General features: G+C 33.4%; 1 protein-coding gene across 1 annotated transcript in view; it reads right to left on the reverse strand.

Moving 5' to 3' along the window:
- LOC134681437 (uncharacterized) overlaps positions 1–18,842 on the reverse strand; it is a 31,298-nt gene extending 12,456 nt beyond the window's left edge. Inside the window, exons 1-8 of the mRNA XM_063541069.1 lie at positions 18,662–18,842; positions 16,574–16,849; positions 11,460–11,689; positions 10,307–10,487; positions 9,222–9,326; positions 7,394–7,514; positions 6,395–6,522; positions 4,703–4,973 (exon numbers count right to left, since the gene is read on the reverse strand). Of these exons, the coding sequence (XP_063397139.1) occupies positions 4,703–4,973; positions 6,395–6,522; positions 7,394–7,514; positions 9,222–9,326; positions 10,307–10,487; positions 11,460–11,689; positions 16,574–16,849; positions 18,662–18,731 (1,382 nt within the window). The 5' untranslated portion in view covers positions 18,732–18,842. The remainder of the gene's footprint in view (positions 1–4,702; positions 4,974–6,394; positions 6,523–7,393; positions 7,515–9,221; positions 9,327–10,306; positions 10,488–11,459; positions 11,690–16,573; positions 16,850–18,661) is intronic.
- Between the last annotated feature and the right edge of the window lie 238 nt (positions 18,843–19,080).

Consider the following 19,080-nt stretch of genomic DNA (forward strand, 5'->3'; position numbering starts at 1 on the left):
AAAATGGACTTTCCAGTCGTGTCCGTGCATTTTCGCATGGACTGTTCTACCAAAGCTTTCCAAATTTTAATATGTTGTTACTGATGACAAAATAGAGGTCAAGTTCAATTAAATGACGATTTTGACTTTTACCGTTCAGGAGTTTCTGAAGACAGAAAGTGTAAGCTATGTAAGAACGCAGTTGAAGACGAACTACATTTTCTTTTAAAATATCCTGTTCTAAAAGATACTCGATCTCAACATCTATCTAATTTAAATTCCAAATTCAAAAATGTTTCAAGATTATCTGATGAAATGAAATTTGTTTGGATTCTTTCATCTGAAGATTTGTTTGTAACTTCAAACTTGTCTTATTTATTGCACTCCCTTTTTGAAGAACGAAAGAAAATTATAGAAAATATTGTTGTTTAAAAAAAGAAAAAAACAAGAAGAAAAATATATATAGATATATGTAGGAAATAAAATTGATCAGGAGTTGTCTCCCATAGACCTAGTACTATAAAGAATTATGTAATTTCTCCAGGTCACAGTGGCACCCTTAACAAATATGTTTTGTCAATAACTTGGTTTATATCAGGTTAATTAATAATTAGTGTTAATGTGTATTCATGTGTTGTTTTTGTTTTTTTTGTTGTTGTTTGTTGTCTAAATGTACTTCAATCATTCTAATCATTTTCTGTGCTTTATTTTGTAATTCATTCATTTGATTGTATAGCTTAAATTTTGGGCACCATGATTGGTTAATAAAAAATTCTCTTATCTTATCTTATGGTTCTTGAAAGATTGTAAAATGGTGTTTCCATTCACGTTGTTGCATTTTCTAATGAACCATTCAATCTCAGCTTTTCAAATTTTAATACGTTGATACTGATGACAAAATGGAGGTCAAATTTGATATTGATAATTTTCACTTTCACCTTTCATCAGTAATGGTTCTTGTGATATTGCCAGGACACAAATAAATATTAATTAATCCGGTTTGAGGTCATTGTTACAGCCTCTTGTTTAAACTTGAAATATCTCAAAAAGGAGCTCTATGGCCTATCAATCTTTTTTAGCTTCCTTAGCTGACGCTCTTTCGAGTTATAGTATCAATTTTAGTTTCTGGATTTTTTTAAAATTTCAACTAAGTACATCCTTAGATGCATTTAAAGGGAGCTGAATATAAAATTTCTGTAAATTATGAGTGATGCTATACATTTAGAGCTTATATAAGCATGGCCGTGTCATATTTAAAATTTCCCTTTAAGTATAAGTCATTTTTTTATATATATTTATATAATTTAATTTTGGATGTAACACGTACGTCTTCTGATTGGCTGACGTTATTTTGTTATGAGCCCATAGACATAATTTAGTCATTTGACCATGACGTCATCAAAGTTTTTTCATGGTTTTCTACGGTTTAAAATGGAATTTAGAATCAAATTATAAGAAAAGACTGCAATATATATATTTTTTTTTTAACAACATAATAGTATTTATTCTTCTAATCTTGCTTGTTACAAGTTTCACCAAGAAGCCAATCTTCTCTTGATTTACCCTGCTACACTCCACTGATTATCCAGGGAAATAAACAGCTGATCTAACTTATTAAGTTATAAAAAATAATTTGTATAGTTGAGATTTATCAATGCTAAACATTCTTTCTAGTTGACAATAACATTGGACATCTTGATTTATATGCATCTATTCTTTTATTAAATTTAGTTTCAAAAAGGCTTAAGACATCAACAGTGTTTGTTCTCTGCTCGGATACATATATATAGAAAAAACTTAATACTGATAGTATATAATTTTTCTGTCTATTCGAAATAACATAAAAAATGTGGTGCACACTGTTGAATAACCCGTTACGCGCGTTTTTCAGTGTTCACCAAATTTTTTAAGTTATTTCTTCATGGACAGAAAAAATATTACAGTCATTTCTGAAAATAAATTAAGAAACCTAATTCAAATGAATTTTACTTTTAAAAGAAATGACTGTAATATTTTTACCAAAAGCTAATTTCCCGGACAGACATTCTGACAGACGGACAAAGTACAAACCTAAAGACCCCTTCAACTTCGTTGGTAATAATTCTAAACGTTAAGAATATAATACTGAGGTTTCCTAAAATATAAACCTTATAATAATAGTGTAATAAATGTGCCTAGTTAATTTCCCTTACTTTTGGATAATTTAATTTAAACTTCATAGTGAGATAAAAGTAAGGATTGTTTATTTAACTGTTTTAGTATTTTAAAACTTTTGATGTTTCTGTAATGTTTTCTGAATATTAGTTTATTCAATTTGTCTTCCGTACCTTTAATGTAAAAGTTATCCGGTTTAATGACAATAAAAGGATTTTAATTGATTTTCAGTCGGAGTCGGTCTCCTCCAAATACTCGTCAGACTGTATCAGTCCACTTGAGTTTAGAGTTAGTCACCACTTCGGTGCAGTTCGCTAGAGTTAGTCACCTCTTCTTGGTGCAATTTAACTACTTAATTAAAACACAACGCGAAGCCAATTTACTTTACTATAAAAGACTAACTCTGTGAACACTTTATTTTTCCCTTTACATTTGAAATTACTCTATTTTTGAACTCCATTTAAGAAAGTTTTTTGACTCTTGTTTGTCCGCAATAATGGTACATTTGTGACTAAACATAGTTTCATTTGATTAATTGTCTGTTGGTCAGCCATAATCTGACATCAGGTGTCCCGATGGTCGAATAGGGACACAATACTGGCAACTACACGTCCCGGGAGGTGTCGTCACCAACCCCCTCCGGTACAATAACACTAGTCTACTATAAAAATACACCACCAAGAACGTTTCTATAAAGTTTTGAACCCTTGAATGGCCTCAAATCCTTTATCATTAACAAGCCTATGGACTGTGCAACAAAACGTTTATAATGAATATAGGCACAGATTTGGGTTAAGGAGTTATGGAGCACAAGAATACCGCAAACGGCAAAACCTAATAATAAAAAAACACAAAGCACGCTTCTATCAAGTTTTGAACCCTTAAATGGTCTCATTAAACAATTCACATGACGTAAAATTATAAGGTGACGTTCACATCAGGTAATGCAGTTCTAGCATCACGTACTGCAATATTCACATCATACATTATGTATTCGCATCATGTACAAGGGTTTTTATTTTAACAGCACATAAGGAAAGTTTCGCATCATGTTATGAAACAACCACATCACGTAAAGACGTTTTCACATCATGTAGTGAAGTTTTCACATTATGTAATGTAATGAGGTTTTCACATCATGTAATGAAGAGTTCACATCATGTAATGAAGAGTTCACATCATGTAATGAAGAATTCACATCATGTAATGAAGAATTCACATCATGTAATGAAGAGTTCACATCATGTAAAAAAGAGTTCACATCATGTAAAGAAGAATTCACATCATGTAATGTAGAATTCACATCATATAAAGGAGAATTCGCATCATGTAAGCAACATTTGCATCATGTCATAGTAGTTTCTTCTTATAAGGCAGTGATGGCGTTCCATTTCTGGAGCTTAAACATACATTAACGTTAGCTTTTTCGGTGGCTCCGTTAACAATATATAAGTTTGTAATCAGATCAGTTTATTGGGTCCACTAGTGGTAGGTCAATTATATTGGAGTTGTATCTCATTTCCATTTAGTTTGATTGGCCAATCAATCAGTTATGGTTCATTTACCTCTGTACTGACATGATTTATAACAAAGCTTTCTACAATTGTTCGTTTAAAAATTATTGTATAATAAAGAAACTATGGTTTCTTCTCCCTTAGGCAAAGTTGACATTAGATGGATTTGGCTATACTTTGCTTAGTATTTTTGTCAAAAAGCTCTTCAACTGTTTCGGAACTTATACATCCTCTGCTTTAAAACATTCGGCTTTGAGCGTTCCTGATGAAGGACAATGCAGAAAAGCGCGTCGAAAGCATAAATTAATTTAATGTGTTCTTTTCATTCTTTGATCATGTATCCTATACATCTTATTCAGAGTCAATGAACCATGCCTGATGGTACAGAGCCAAATACTCTCCGTCGTAATGAGATACGTGCATGTCAAAGCTTATACAACTGCAAAGCAAACCATTAACTTTTTACCTATCATAAGTGGTTCCACTAAAATGATCATGATACTTAAACTTTAACATGAAGACATAAAAAAACGTCAATGAGCAATAACTAAAGGATACATTCTTACTAATATCGACGGAAAATGAGATATGCTAGTGCTAGACTCCTGAATGTCAATAAAGTTAGAGTTCCCCTCGCCAGGTACACGCAACAATTATAAAAAAAAACATGAATGAAGGGCAGGCAAAGTAATTCCTATTTAAATGAGATGTTCCAATATTAATACAGCTAAATTTCAAATACAATTGACCTATCACTAGTGGCTCCCCATACACTGATCTAAACACAAATGTATATATTAACATATAACGACGCCGCCGAAAAACAACGTTAATGTATGTATAGAATCAAATTGTGGCTTCTAAAAATTGTGTTTGCTATACAATTAATGTTAATATTTCACCATGTATGATTATTGAACAGCAAGTAGGTTTTTTTCCCTTTACTTTTCCTCTATATACGTTTACTGTGACGTTGCAAGTGAACCCATATATAATATTTACGGCTCATTAAGATGCATGTACTGTAACTTCATATTTAGAAAAATAATTCTTACCGACCATCTATTCCAGCAGAACACCCTTGTGTTAGATAGGATTGAGTGTCAACTTTGTTTAGCATTGAAGTCTGTGTATACAACAAAAAGATGTAGGTGTGGTTAACAGAATCAGGTGGTGCTGGACCTAGGTACGATCGGATTATGTCTCCAGATGCAATATCACTTCCGTTGATATTAGTAACGAACATGTGCATAAGAGGTAAATCAGGAGTTCCGGCTGCTGGGTATGGAACAGATATGTCGACACAGAGTAAAGTATAACGTACATCTGAAACATATTTATTATTATTTAGTTGTTTTCCGCTTGAAATCATCCATGTTATCTACGCCACTTTTGCGAAATATAAAGTAGATCAAAGTAGTATTCGAAATACTATGTTTTTCTTCTGTTTGTCGTTTGTCTTTATGACCCTGATGTCATTATTTTGTGTTCGATTATGGTTTTATATTTTACCCTTGGTACCCTTTCCCTCTAATTGTTTTTGGGGTCTTTTTCGAAAACATTTGCACATATGCCAATACACTGACAGTGTACACAGTAACTATTCATTGTATACGTGTATATAAGTGTGCATATCTGACTGTTTTGGAAGACTTACGCTACCATTAAGATGTCATCCGGCCTTTTGTTTGTAATTGGGTTGCTATCTTATTGATATACAACCCATCTCCTCGTTGTTTTATGGTCAAGGTCGTTGTTCGAAGTCCTGTTCTTTTGTTATGTACAGATATCAGTTATAAAATTAATAAATGGTATTGAAATTTAAGATTGGGTTGTTTCAATGTTTACTTTTACAAGTGTTTGCTCTTGATTCATGATGTCCCTTTAAAAAAGACCCTACAATTCGTTATAATCTTACTTTAAAAGTTAAGAGACTTTACGATTTACCCAGTTGTGTTAAATCTTATGCATTATTACTATTCCAATGGAAACTGTTGATTTAACTTAACAATAGGTACATTATCAGATATTTACTAGTCACGTTATACTGACAACGAGGTTATTAAAATGTGCGAAACAAAAGGCGTGTAGTACATTCGCACTATGGTGATCTTGTAAATAAGTACAAATAAAAGGTTGCGCTATATGATTATCGACCACCAAAATCGGGGAAAAGGTTGTAATACACTTGCTTGAATTTGGTGCGACTGTCTTAAAGTGAGCGGATTAGCTAGCTATAAAACTAGGTTATGTCCACTATTTTCTACATAAGAAAATGTCTGTACCAAGTCAAAAATATGATTATGGACTTTCTGTGTTGAATTTTCCTTGGAGTTCAGTATTTTGGGGATTTTACTTTTTGCTAGGTTGTACACAAACGTTTTATTGTACCAGTGTTAGATATTCAAAGTACTGTAAACCAACTAGTTTTCGCGAGCGATTGATATTCGTCACTTTAAATCGTCGCAAACATGTAGAACTTAGATCTTTTTTAATTACCTACAATGTACATCTAGTAAATTTGCACATCGCAAAATGAAATTGCTTCGAAATGGACTAGGAAGGACTGAACCCTAAAATAAAGTATCCGCGAAAATAAGCTGGTTCACAGTGTTCTTAGTAGGCTAGAAAAAAACAATGTAGTTAGAAGAACGACAAATGTCATAACAAATAATTCACTTGGGTTATAGATAAATCATATGTATTTGTAAAATCCCTTTGAAATAATGAAACCATTACAATAGTACCTGTGTTTCCTGAAGGCATGAAAAGTAAACCCTCTCTCAGAAGAGTCATAGTTAATGTTGCCTCACTTCTCGCGTGAGCAGGACTGATATAGCCATCTCCAATTGGATTCAGTTTAGCTGTATGTTCTCTAAATTATATGTTCACAATAGATTGACAATAATAAACAAATGGTATAATAATATAGATGATACTTTACATGCATAACTATAAAAATTGCCAGACAAAACAAAATTTGAGGAAGACGCATCAAATATAAGTGGATAACTACGACACACCATTAATATGTAGCACACACAAACAACAAACTATAATATAATAATGGCCATATTCCTGTCTTGCTACAGAGCATTTTAAAAAGAAAAAAATTGTGGGTTGAACCAGGTTTTGTGCCATGTCAAACCTCCAGCTTTTATGGCAATGTTACATATAACATTAAATTGAGAACATTACATGACGGGACTACAATACAAATGAATGGGAGAATATATAAAACAGAGAAACACACGAATAATAGCTAACAAAAGGTACCAAATTCAAAAATTAAAACGCAAGACGTGCTCTTCGTCTACACAGACTAACCAGTAACGCGCAGATGAAAACATTTCGAAACCAAAACAAGTTCAAAGTTGAAAAGCACTGATGACCAAAAGTTCCAAAACGTTGTGACCAATAAATTCATTTTCATAAATTTGTTACATTTAGAATAAATCATCACGAGGATTTCATCAACAAAAACACAGCATTTAACATCCTTTGTATTTCAACATTTTCAAACCGCCACTTATATGACACCAATTTGGAAATAAAAATATACACAAATCATATCGAAAAATGTTGACAGTCATCGAAGTCATTCCTTATTTCAGACGAAAAGCTAATTGTACATGGTTTACAAGTAATATTTTAAATGTGGCAGAAGGTCATGGTGATTTATTTGACCATAGCGTTATTAAATGGAAACACATATTCCCTGGTTGGCCCTTGATAAATATACTTACTGATATCTATAACTTGTGCAACATGAATCAAAATGTAAAGCTGTCGTGTGAAGACTGATGTCTAAAGATATGGACAAATCAACAGCATCTGGTATAAAACTTACTTTCTTCTTTTTCAAAGCTGAAACATTATAGAATAATTTTATTTTGGGTGGAACACGTTTTCTGATTGGATGAAAGTTTTTTAGTATAACAGCTCGAAAACATAATTTTGAAATTTCATGATTTACTCTGCAAAAGTGGAATTTAGAACTAAATTTTAATGATTTACTGTGATATTTGTGTCTGGCTATTAGAATACACTAAATACTCTCGAGATGTAGAAAATGTAAAAACGGAGTCACTTTCTTTTGTCTGAGCATCCTTTCTATGTCAGGAAAATACATTTTTTCATTTACTAATATTTTAACCATGTATTTATCATTCAGTATCCAATGAACTGGATATCTTATAGTTAAACTATAAACTTTAGGTGTTTAGCATAATCATTATCTTAATATGATATTCAAAGTCAAATACGTCATGTAAAAAACAAACAAAATTCAGCAACAACCTTTTGATGACCCGGCAGTCAACGGTCTTAGGTTCACGTATTGCTTTTCTTTTTTTCAAAGAAAGCAACTTGTTTTAATATGTAAGGGACTTATCATTTTTTACCTGGGAAGGGAGGGAGGCTGGTCATTTTGAATTTCTTGATCTTCCCATAATATTTCACTATTTTTATGTGATCCCCCTCCCCCCAGTAAGAACATTTCAAAAATTTGACCCCCTCTAATAAAAATGCCAAAAATTTAAACACGCAAATCACTTATGATATTTCACGAAAATATTGAAAATGAAATATTCTCAGTGGAATGAGTCCAAGCACATATTTGAGGGAAAATTGTCTTTAAGTAGCAAGCCAATAACAACACAGTATTTACTAAGAGGAATCTATTATTATATCTCCCTCTCGTGAACTCTGCTTAAACTTAAGTTTTACGCAAGGCCTTATTGATCCTTATTGAAACCTCAATTGAGTTGCTAAACTTTTATATGGATAGTTCATGCTTTCAGCTTGAACAATTTAATTTCTCGTTTATTGTCACCTTGCATTCATAAATGTATGATAGTTACCTTGATAGTTACCTCAAAATTTTGATTTATTAGCCCAAAAAGTTCAAATTTTGAGGGAGTTAGAGGTATAAATGGCCCCAAAGGGATCTTGTAATGAAAACAAAAAAAATACATGTATTAGTGATGTTTATCATCTCAGAATCATCTTGTGTATCAATATTCAGCTGTTTTTGTGCAGATAAGATGAATATTTAATCATTTATTGGAGAATTTATTGCTCTACACTATATTATTTTATGATGCAAAATTTTGCCCAAATCGCTGTAGATTTCATTTTAATTTATACTTAATTTCTCTCAAACTATTAATTTAGATGATTAAAACAAAAGTTGGCAGTATTGCTCGTTAATTAAGTGATCAAAGTGAGTGAAATAGATGTATAATAACTGAATTATTCGGATTACCAAGCATCTATACAGCTTTCTGCATCCTCAAAGTCTTGTGATTCCTTACTTAATTGTATAATATGTATAATGAATGGTGTTAAAAAAATATTTCGATTAGACTGTTGTAATGTTCTTCTCGACATTTTGTCTCTTGAAGTATGTGAACTACTGTTTTCCATGTGTAAAAAATAATGATCCCCCACTATGTATTTATAAACAAAATTGAACCCCCCTTTTCATCATAAAGAAAAAAAACTTGATCCACCCTGTATTTTGACCAGTTCACCCTCCCAGATAAAAAATGATAAATCCCTAAATGCACTTACCTTCAGTTACCATGTTAGGACAGTTGTTAATAAGACCAGTGTTGACAAAATACTGAACAGAATATGGATCTTTTACAGCTGTTAGCCAATTCATCGCTACTGGTCCTGTAGCAATAAGTATATAATATCGTATGAAATGTAAAACAGTAAAACCTGATTATTATTTAACCAATGAGTCTGGGCTCCCTTTCAGAACAAAATCTTATGACTACAATTAAAGTGGAAGGTAACATTACAGGGAGATAACTCCGTAAAAAATCAGCATTATATTGTTAAGGAAATGTCATGTTTTCAAATAATCAACTGAATTGCTATATATCCTATGACACTAGTCCGATAAAGTGTGTTTTTGTTTTGTTTTTGTTTTAAACGGTCAAAGTAAATATTCTGTCAGAATCTCATACTTGAGAAACGACAGCCCGACCAAAGAGCAAATACAGCCGAAAGCAACCACAGCGAGAAAACCATGTAGCCCCTATATACTAGTTCATTAAAGATCTGGGTCATACATGAACCACACTCCAAAATATATAAATAAACTAAAATTAACAATCACTAATAAAGGGCAGAGACTACTAACTTTAGACAGGCGCAAACATAGTAGCGGCGTTATATATTTTTTGTGAGATAAACACACATGAATATAAAGATATAGGAAGATGTGGTATAAGTGCCAATGCGACAACTATCCTTCTAAATAACAATTTATAAAAGTACACCATTATAGGTCAATGTACGGCCTTCAAAACGGAGCCTTAGGTCACACCGAATAATAAGCTATACAGGGCACCAAAATTACTAGTGTAAAACCATTCAAACCGGAAAATGATCGGTCTAATCTATATAAAAAACGAGAAACACGTATATATTACATAAACAAACGACAACTACTGTACATCAGATTCCTGACTTAGGACAGGTGCAAACATTTGCAGCGGGATTAAATGTTTAAACATCACAGTTAACATAGAAAATACACGATAAAAACATCAATTGGAAGGCTAAAATCATAAAATAAGTAATTTTACAATCCCTATAACACAGAGTAGGCAGATAAAGGAACGAACAAAAACCATAGTGCATACCTATTAGATCAAGCTCCTCAAATGCGTCTGTAGTGTTATAGGCCGTTGATACCATAGTCTGCCTCAGTTTTTGATTCCATTCGTTGGTTAAAACAATTTTATTTTTCTGTTCGAATAACATGAACACGTAGGCATTTTCTCGTACAGTGGGATTTTTAGGTCCATGGTAGTGTACGATAGCCTAAAAAGATAAAAAATAAAAACAATTTATATTAAAAAAAGAAAAAGTATAACTATTTATTTTTTGTCTCAAAGATTGACAAATAGTTTGTCAAGAGGCAAATTAAAGAGTATATACCGGATAGTAACGTGATTAAATGACATGAATACAATGTATAAACTCTTCTTTGTACTAGACCAAAACGCTTTATAATTTCAGAAAGGGTAATATGGTGTGCTACGGGGTACGATGTAAAAGAGGGACGACATATACCAGAGGGACAGTCAAACTCATAACATGCCAGAAGGACAGATCACCCTACTAACCAGATACATTATTCTGATTACGAGTCGATCTGTCTTTTTTCCTACTATTAAACGCCTCTTGCTTAACCAGTAGGGGAACCAGTTAGTCAGAACCATCTCTTTTTTTTTCGATTAAAGCTTTCGATTAGGAACATATGGTTGGACCTTCCTTTTTTGTCTTGTTTAGAACACCCCATCCCCCTTTTTTATCTTGTTTAGAAGACCCCATTCCCCCTTTTTCAAATGGCTTGATGCTCCACTGTCATAATTAGCTTATATTTTTTTTACTTTTACCTGTCATTTTCGGAATAAGCTGTCATTACAAAAGCCAGTATTACTTTGACAGGGTTAATGGGGTTCCTCTAACACAGCTATTCGAATTTTGGAGTTTTTGCTTTAATGTCAGCAGGATGTTCTTTGAATCTACACTTTGTTAAATTTTTTAATTTAAAAAAAAGTCAAATTGACATCGGCATGGTTACATTGACAATTGTATAACAGTATGATCAACAGAAAACAATGCCACTTTGATATATTTATAAAATATTCCTCCTGGAAAGTGATAACGAGGCATCCGTTTTGTGGGTAATGGTAGGGTTTGGGCAAACCGAAATATTTTAAGTGTGGCCTAATGGCAGTTTATAAAGTAAGAAAATACAACATTTTTGTATGACTAAAAAATAATTACCTCTGCATTCTGTATGTCATTCTGATTTATATTGATATAAAGTCCATGTGCAATGAAGGATCCAGTGTCGAAAATGTACAATGTATACAACTTATTAGGTAAAGCCGTCCAAGATATTGTTGGAATATTCCGTACATCCCATGGGCGAGTATTTTTGGACAGTAAAGGTTGTAGTTCATATGTCTTTGATTCGGTCACCGTGTATGTATTTCCACAACTTGGGTAAGTACCTGGAACATTAATATTTTTTTTTTGCTAAATAAGTCAATGTCAATCCTTTAACTTTAATAATCCCAACAGAAAAGTAGTTTTTAATTTATAAGTATGATCAAACTACATGCTCAATTTCCCAGAATTCCTTTGTTTATTTGATAAAAACCATGATTAAGTTCAAACATTTGGCAAGAACGTGAGAACGACACGTAATCAATTTAATATATCTTCTTCTTCTTCTTCTTCTTTAAGGTCAACAAGGCTTCAATACTGAAGAATACATGTTGTTGCGCATGCGTGATTGACAAAAATTTATACAAAATTTATAAAAATATTTTATAACAATTGGAGTGTTTGTATTTACAGATTGTGATTAAAAATATATGTACATGTTTTGTTTGAATTTGTTTATTTGAAGCTAGAGAGAACAGCTGGTGTTAGCTGATCTCTAAAGCTGTCAACAGTGGTGGTTTCAATTGCAGTTTGTGGTAGTAAATTCCATTGAATAATTGTTCGGGGGAAGTATGACCATTTGTATGTGTCCTTGGAATTTTGGATGTGTCTGTATGTCTGAGTATGATTTTGTCTTGTTCTGCCGTCTGTTTGTTCAAGAATATGCGATGGAATGGCAACAAGACAATGTATTACTTTATAAAATAAGATAAGTCTGGTTTTTAAGCTTCTCTCAGCTAGTGGTGGCCATTTCAACTGATTTAGCATGTTTGTGACACTGCTCGTGTTATCGTAGTTGTTGTGTACATAACGAGCAGCGCGTCTATGTACCTTTTCTAATTGTATCTGTTGTTCTTTCATATGGGGGTCCCAGACACTACAACTATATTCCAGTTTGGGTCTTACTAGTGCCTGGTATGCTCTTGATTTTGTTTCTGTGTTTGTAATTTTTAAATTTCTTTTTAGAAAACCAAGTGATCTGTTCCCATTTAATACTATGTTGTCTATATGTTTGTTCCACTTCAGATTTGATTGTAAGGTAATGCCTAGATATTTTGCGGATGTAACTGATTCGAGAATGTGATTGTGGAGGATGTAATTATGCCGGTAGTTATTTTTTCTTTTGAGAGATGGAAAGGTTTGTACATTTATCAGGGTGAAATGCCATAAGCCAATCTGACTCCCATCGAGCTGCTGAGTCAAGGTCAAGTTGTAGCTTATGACAATCATCTTGTGTTTTTATTTCCCTTTAAATTATGCTGTCATCAGCAAAGAGTCTAAGTTTACTGTGTTCTAGATATTCCGGTAAGTCATTTATATAGATAAGAAACAGTATTGGGCCCAATACTGTTCCTTGTGGTACACCAGATGTTACGGGTACTGAGGTGGAGGAAATGCCATTAATGACTACTGTTTGTGTTCTGTCCTGTAAAAATGCCTGAATCCAATTTAGTGTGTTATTTTCAATACCATAGAATTTGAGTTTGTAAAGGAGGTGACGATGTGAGACTTTGTCGAACGCTTTAGCGAAGTCCATTATGATTAAGTCAATTTGTGTGTTACCATTATTTGATCGTGCTTGTTCCTGAATGAAGTCTATTAATTGTGTTTCACACGACCTTGATTTTCTGAAGCCGTGCTGAAGATCGTATAATATGTGATGTTTTTCAAGGTGAGACATGATGTTACTTGTAATTATATGTTCCATTAGCTTGCAACATATGCAGGTTAAAGATATTGGCCTGTAGTTTACTGGTTTGTATTTTTCCCCTTTTTTGAAAGCTGGAGCTACATTAGCATGTTTCCAGTCCTTAGGTGTTTCTCCAGTATCAAGTGACTTTTTAAATATCAATGTAAGAATTGGTGAAATTTGTTCCTTTAGTTCTTTAAGGACTCTGCCATTGATATTGTCCGGGCCGCAAGCTTTATGTGGATTTATGTTTGACAGTAATTTAGTAATACCTGCTTCAGTGATTGTTATTTTTGGCATTTTTGGGTGGGGGCTTGTACCTTTGTCTAGGTATCATCTGTTTCATCTGTAAATACTGATTGGAACTGTTGATTCAAAATGTTCGCTTTTTCCTCAGTGTCTGTGACTAGTTTGCCGTCTTTTTTCAAAGGTGCAACACCAGTATTATCAGATCGTGTGCTTTTGATATAGCTGAATAGATTTTTTGGTTTTGGTTTTGCTGTTTCATATTGACCAGGCTCGCCTATTGGTATGCCACAGATCATTTTTTCAATATATTTCCAATATTCTGTCTGTAATTCTTTTTGTACTCTTTGTTTTAACTTTTAATATTTTCTGGATCTTTCTTCCTTTTTGACCGTTATGGAATAACCATTTCACAAATGATATCGGATATGTTCCTTACGTCGTAACTACAATCCCCTTCCCTTTCATGAATGTGACCTACCGAATTAGACTATTTACCGGATTTCTAATCACATAAACAACACGACGGGTGCCACATGTGGAGCAGGATCTGCTTACCCTTCCGGAGCACCTGAGATCACCCCTAGTTTTTGGAGGGGTTCGTGTTGTTTATTCTTTAGTTTTCTATGTTGTGTCATGTGTACTATTGTTTTTCTGTTTGTCTTTTTCATTTTTAGCCATGGCGTTGTCAGTTTGTTTTAGCTTTATGAGTTTGACTATCCCTTTGGTATCTTCCGTCCCTCTTTTGATAAGCTTTGTTTTTCTTATTTATAAGCCTACGCAGTTTGTCTGTTACCCAAGGTAATCTATGTTTGTAGGTTATCATTTTGTGTGGTACATTTGTTTCTATAGATTTTATGAGGTTTATCTTAAAGTTTTCCCACAATTCATTTACATTACTGTGTTTGTATTTTTCTTGTATTGTTGTTAATAATACAGTGAGATCAGCTTTTATGTTCTCCCAATTTGCTTTATTAAATTTCATGATTTTTCTAGTAAGTTCCCGTACCCTTTTTAGCCATGTGTCAATTTCAAGGTATACTATATCATGGTCTGCCTTACCAATTGGTGGTAACTATATCATGGTCTGCCTTACCAATTGGTGGTAAAGTCATTTTATTTACGCTAGATGGATTGTTTGTGAAGATCTAGTGTTCTGTCTTTGCGTGTTTCTATATCTACCATTTGTTGTAAATTATGGTCAAAAGCTATGTCTAGAAGTTGTTGGTGTAATTTTTGTTCTGGTTTTCCAGCAATAATAGATGGTACTGACCAATCAATATGGCCTAAGTTAAAGTCTCCTCCTAGCCATATGTTAGAATTTGAGATGTTTTTGATTTTTGTTAAAGAACTATTTAAATTTTCAAGAGATGTTCCATCATCTGAAGGATTAAATTGTCGATTGTTTGAGCAGTATAGCTTTCACCAATTTTTCAATGTTTGAAAGTGTCAATCTCTCTAAGGGAGCTACCATTTAATTTTTATGGAGGTTTGGGGTCCACCATGAAAATGTTGTACTGCCCTGTTTATGGTTGGAATCTTTCTTCTGCTTTTTCTTTTTCACGCTTTTTGGTCCTGCCTTTTTTTATTAGTTTTTCCTTTTTCCTCAATTGTCATCCTGCCCTTTTCAAGCAAAATATCTTACATATATCCTGCCTTTTTTTCACTCAAAACTCTTGTCCTGCCTATGCTTTTTTCCAAAATTCATCCTAACCCCACCACCCTTAAAATCAAACGTTACCTCACTTACAGAGATGCGATATATGACATAATGTATAAGCTGATCTAACGGATGAGAGAGAGTTCCGAGGCTAATTGGCACCCCTTTTTTGTTTGTTTGTTTTTTTACTGTGCGAACATTTCATCGTCCCCTTTTTTCAATTTGTTTATAATTTTCAAAATTCAACGGCTATTATAACGGGAAAACGATCGGTCTAATCTATATAAAAAAAACGAGATAAAGACACATGAATAAAGAGATATAAGAAGATGTGGTATGAGTGCCAATGAGAAAACTATCCATCCAAATAACAATTTATAAAAGTAAACCATTACAGGTCAATGTACGGCCTTCAACACGGAGCATTGGCTCACACCGAACAATAAGCTAAACAGGGCCCCGAAATTACTAGTGTAAAACCATTCAAACAGGAAAACGATCGGTCTAATCTATATAAAAACAAGAATGTGTTTTAAGTACACGGATGCCCCACTCGCAGTATCATTTTCCATGTTCAATGGACCGTGAAATTGGGTAGAAAATCTAATTTGGCTTTAAAATTAAAAAGATCATACCATATGGAACATGTGTACTAAGTTTCAAGTTGTTAGGTCTTCATCTTTATCAAAAACTATCTTGACCAAAAATTTTAACCTGAAACTCCCACTTTCATTTTCTATGTTCAGTGGACCGTCAAATTGGGGTCAAAAGTCTAATTTGGTTTTGAAATTAGAAAGATCATATCATAAGCAACAAGTGTACTAAGTTTCAAGTTGATTGGACTTCAGCTTCATCAAAAACTACCTTGACCAAAAACTTTAACCTGAAACTCGCACTTTCATTTTCTATGTTCAGTGGACCGTGAAATTGGGGTCAAATGTCTAATTTGGCTAAAAATTAAAAAGATCATATCATAAGCAACAAGTGTACTAAGTTTCAAATTGATTGGACTTCAACTTCATCAAAAACTACCTTGACCAAAAACTTTAACCTGGAGCGGGACGAACGAACGGACGAACGAACGAACGAACGGAGGCACAGACCAGAAAACATAATGCCCCTCTACTATCGTAGGTGGGGCATAAAAACGAGAAACGAGAAACACGTAACTATAAATTACATAAACAAACGACAACTACTGCACATCAGAGTCCTGACTTAGGACAGGAGCAAACATTTTTTGCTGTGCGAACATTTCATGGTCCCCTTTTTTCAATTTGTTTATAATTATGAAAAGGTTTCATGGTGTTCCGGGGGTTACTGTGTTCAGTAAAATGAAAATTTACTATTTACCTGTAGGTGTTTGATACGTAACATCTAGGTACTGTTTCAGTGGATTCACGGTCAAATTCCAGTCCAATCCATAAACCCTATTAAGTAGACTATGTGGTGTATAAGGCTGTTGTATGACAGTACAGTAGGGTGCTGCAAATGGATTATATCCACAAATACTCGCCCAATTACTTCCATACCAGAATGCACTCTTGTCGTTAGCCTTGTTCCATATTCCATTCAAACACGATAGGAGATTGTTCTGTACATTAGCAGGGGAGCAGTCATTTGATAATGCTAAAAAAAACAGAAGAAAATTATACAATTTGCAGAGGTAAACAATAATAATGCATTTGACGTCGTGTATTTTACTTTATGTAAAAAAAAAAGGGGGGATGAATGCACATTAAAACAAGAAAGCTGAACATGTTCACGTATTCCCATCTCCAAGTCCATATTCATGCTAATTTTTTTCCTTAACTAAAATGCTCTTCCGATTTTTAGGACCAATCACAAGACAGTTCTTATATGAAGAGATGTGGTATGATTGCCAATGAGACAACTATCCACAAAAGACCAAAATGACACAAACATTAACAACTATAGGTCACCGTACGGTCTTCAACAATGAAGAAAGCCCATACCGCATAGTCAGCTATAAAAGGCCCCGATAAGACAATGTAAAACAATTCAAACGTGAAAACTAACGGCCTCATTTATGTAAAAAAAAATGAACGAAAAGCAAATATGTAACACATTAACAAACGACAACCGCTGAATTTACAGGCTCCTGACTTGGGACAGGCACACACATAAATAATGTGGCGGGGTTAAACATGTAAGCGAGATTCCAACCCCCCCCCCCTAACCTGGGACAGGCATAACAGTACAACATAAGAACGAACTATACAACTCAGTTGAAAAGGGCTTAACTCATCAGATGGACAAAAATACAAGTGGACGTGGCTGGGTACTTATACATCCCGAAACCAACCAAAAAAAAAATACAATGAACAGATCTGAGAGTACTCGCAGTTATCTCACAGCAAGTTCAAAGTCACTAACAACTAATAAATAAATCATGCATCTAAGACTAAACTATCAATCCGTACACATCCAACATCCAATGGATTTAGTGTACATACGTCATAAACAGCAAGGGAAAAACATGACTTTGTGCAATTCCAAGTTGACTATTTCTAATTTCACCTATGGCATGTACATCAGCCCTGCTATCTAGCTTATTTTTTGTATGAATAGTTGATTGACTGTTGTTTGCTGAATGTCCAGTGCATGTCGTGTGGGTTGGTGAAGATTGCGTTAGCCATTACTTCTGATTGAAGGCATATGTACATGTAACTGTCACATACATGTATATGTACCTTCTCGTCGTATTGTTATATTTCTGGATTCATGCAAACTCTTGAAGCAATAACTATTTATTGTTGCTCTCTTGGTTTGAAAAGCTCTATAGAGCTGATGTTTGTACTCGTATGCAAATACCGACTTTATATAAGTCTTATCGGGGCCTTTTATAGCTGACTATGCGGTATGGGCTTTGATCATTGTTGAAGGCCGTGCGGTGACCTATAGTTGTTAATGTTTGTGTCATTTTGGTCTTTTGTGGATAGTTGTCTCATTGGCAATCATACCACATCTTCTTTTTTATAATTTATATAAAGCTTTATGTCCTATGGATTTTAAAATCATTCTTTATTCAGTTGTCAAATAATTATTGTATTGCAAACTTCTCAAATAAAAAAAAGAAAGCAATACAACAATTGACAGTTTGTAAAATTATAATAATTAGTCCACAAAACAACGTTTAACCAATACATACAGGTACAATAATCGTAACATGTATTATATGTGAATAAATAGCCACACGGTCAACAATGCCCCCTTCCCTTGGACACGCAAATATTTCTACTTCTTCAATTTATGACCTTTAATCAATTCACTCAGGATTACTTTGACACAATTTCGTTAATGTTTTTACCTGTGAAAAATATTCTTTGACAGTCTTATGATTTATACCTTTGTTTTACGAGAATTATCATATACGGGTTTATAATCGACATGCATTAAAATATAAAAAAATAAACTTACCGTTTTGTATATATGCCATTAAACACACAATCACAAATCTCCACATCTTCATTTTAGAAAAGTAACTCATTAGCTGTCCCTAAAACGTGACCTGACCACGTTTTACTTATACAATAATTATTTTTAAATTTAAATGTCTCTCAACTGTGAAAATACATGTATATTGTCAATAAATCTAAGTGTATTTCAATTGCTTCAGGTCAAATTGTATAATGGAATTATTTTGATTATTAAAGATCAGTAATGGTCATTATGAGGTTATACATGTATGATATTGTCAGAAAGGATGTGGAACAAATATACGCCTTGTTTACATACACTAAATTAATCTTTTTTTTAAAAACATAACATTGTCGTTATAAATAGCTCTGACTTTAAAGCTATATATTCATTCGTAAATGTGCAACATAGTGATATTT

This window comes from Mytilus trossulus, chromosome 8 (assembly GCF_036588685.1).
Source record: "Mytilus trossulus isolate FHL-02 chromosome 8, PNRI_Mtr1.1.1.hap1, whole genome shotgun sequence".
In the NCBI taxonomy this organism is placed as follows: Eukaryota; Metazoa; Mollusca; class Bivalvia; order Mytilida; family Mytilidae; genus Mytilus; species Mytilus trossulus.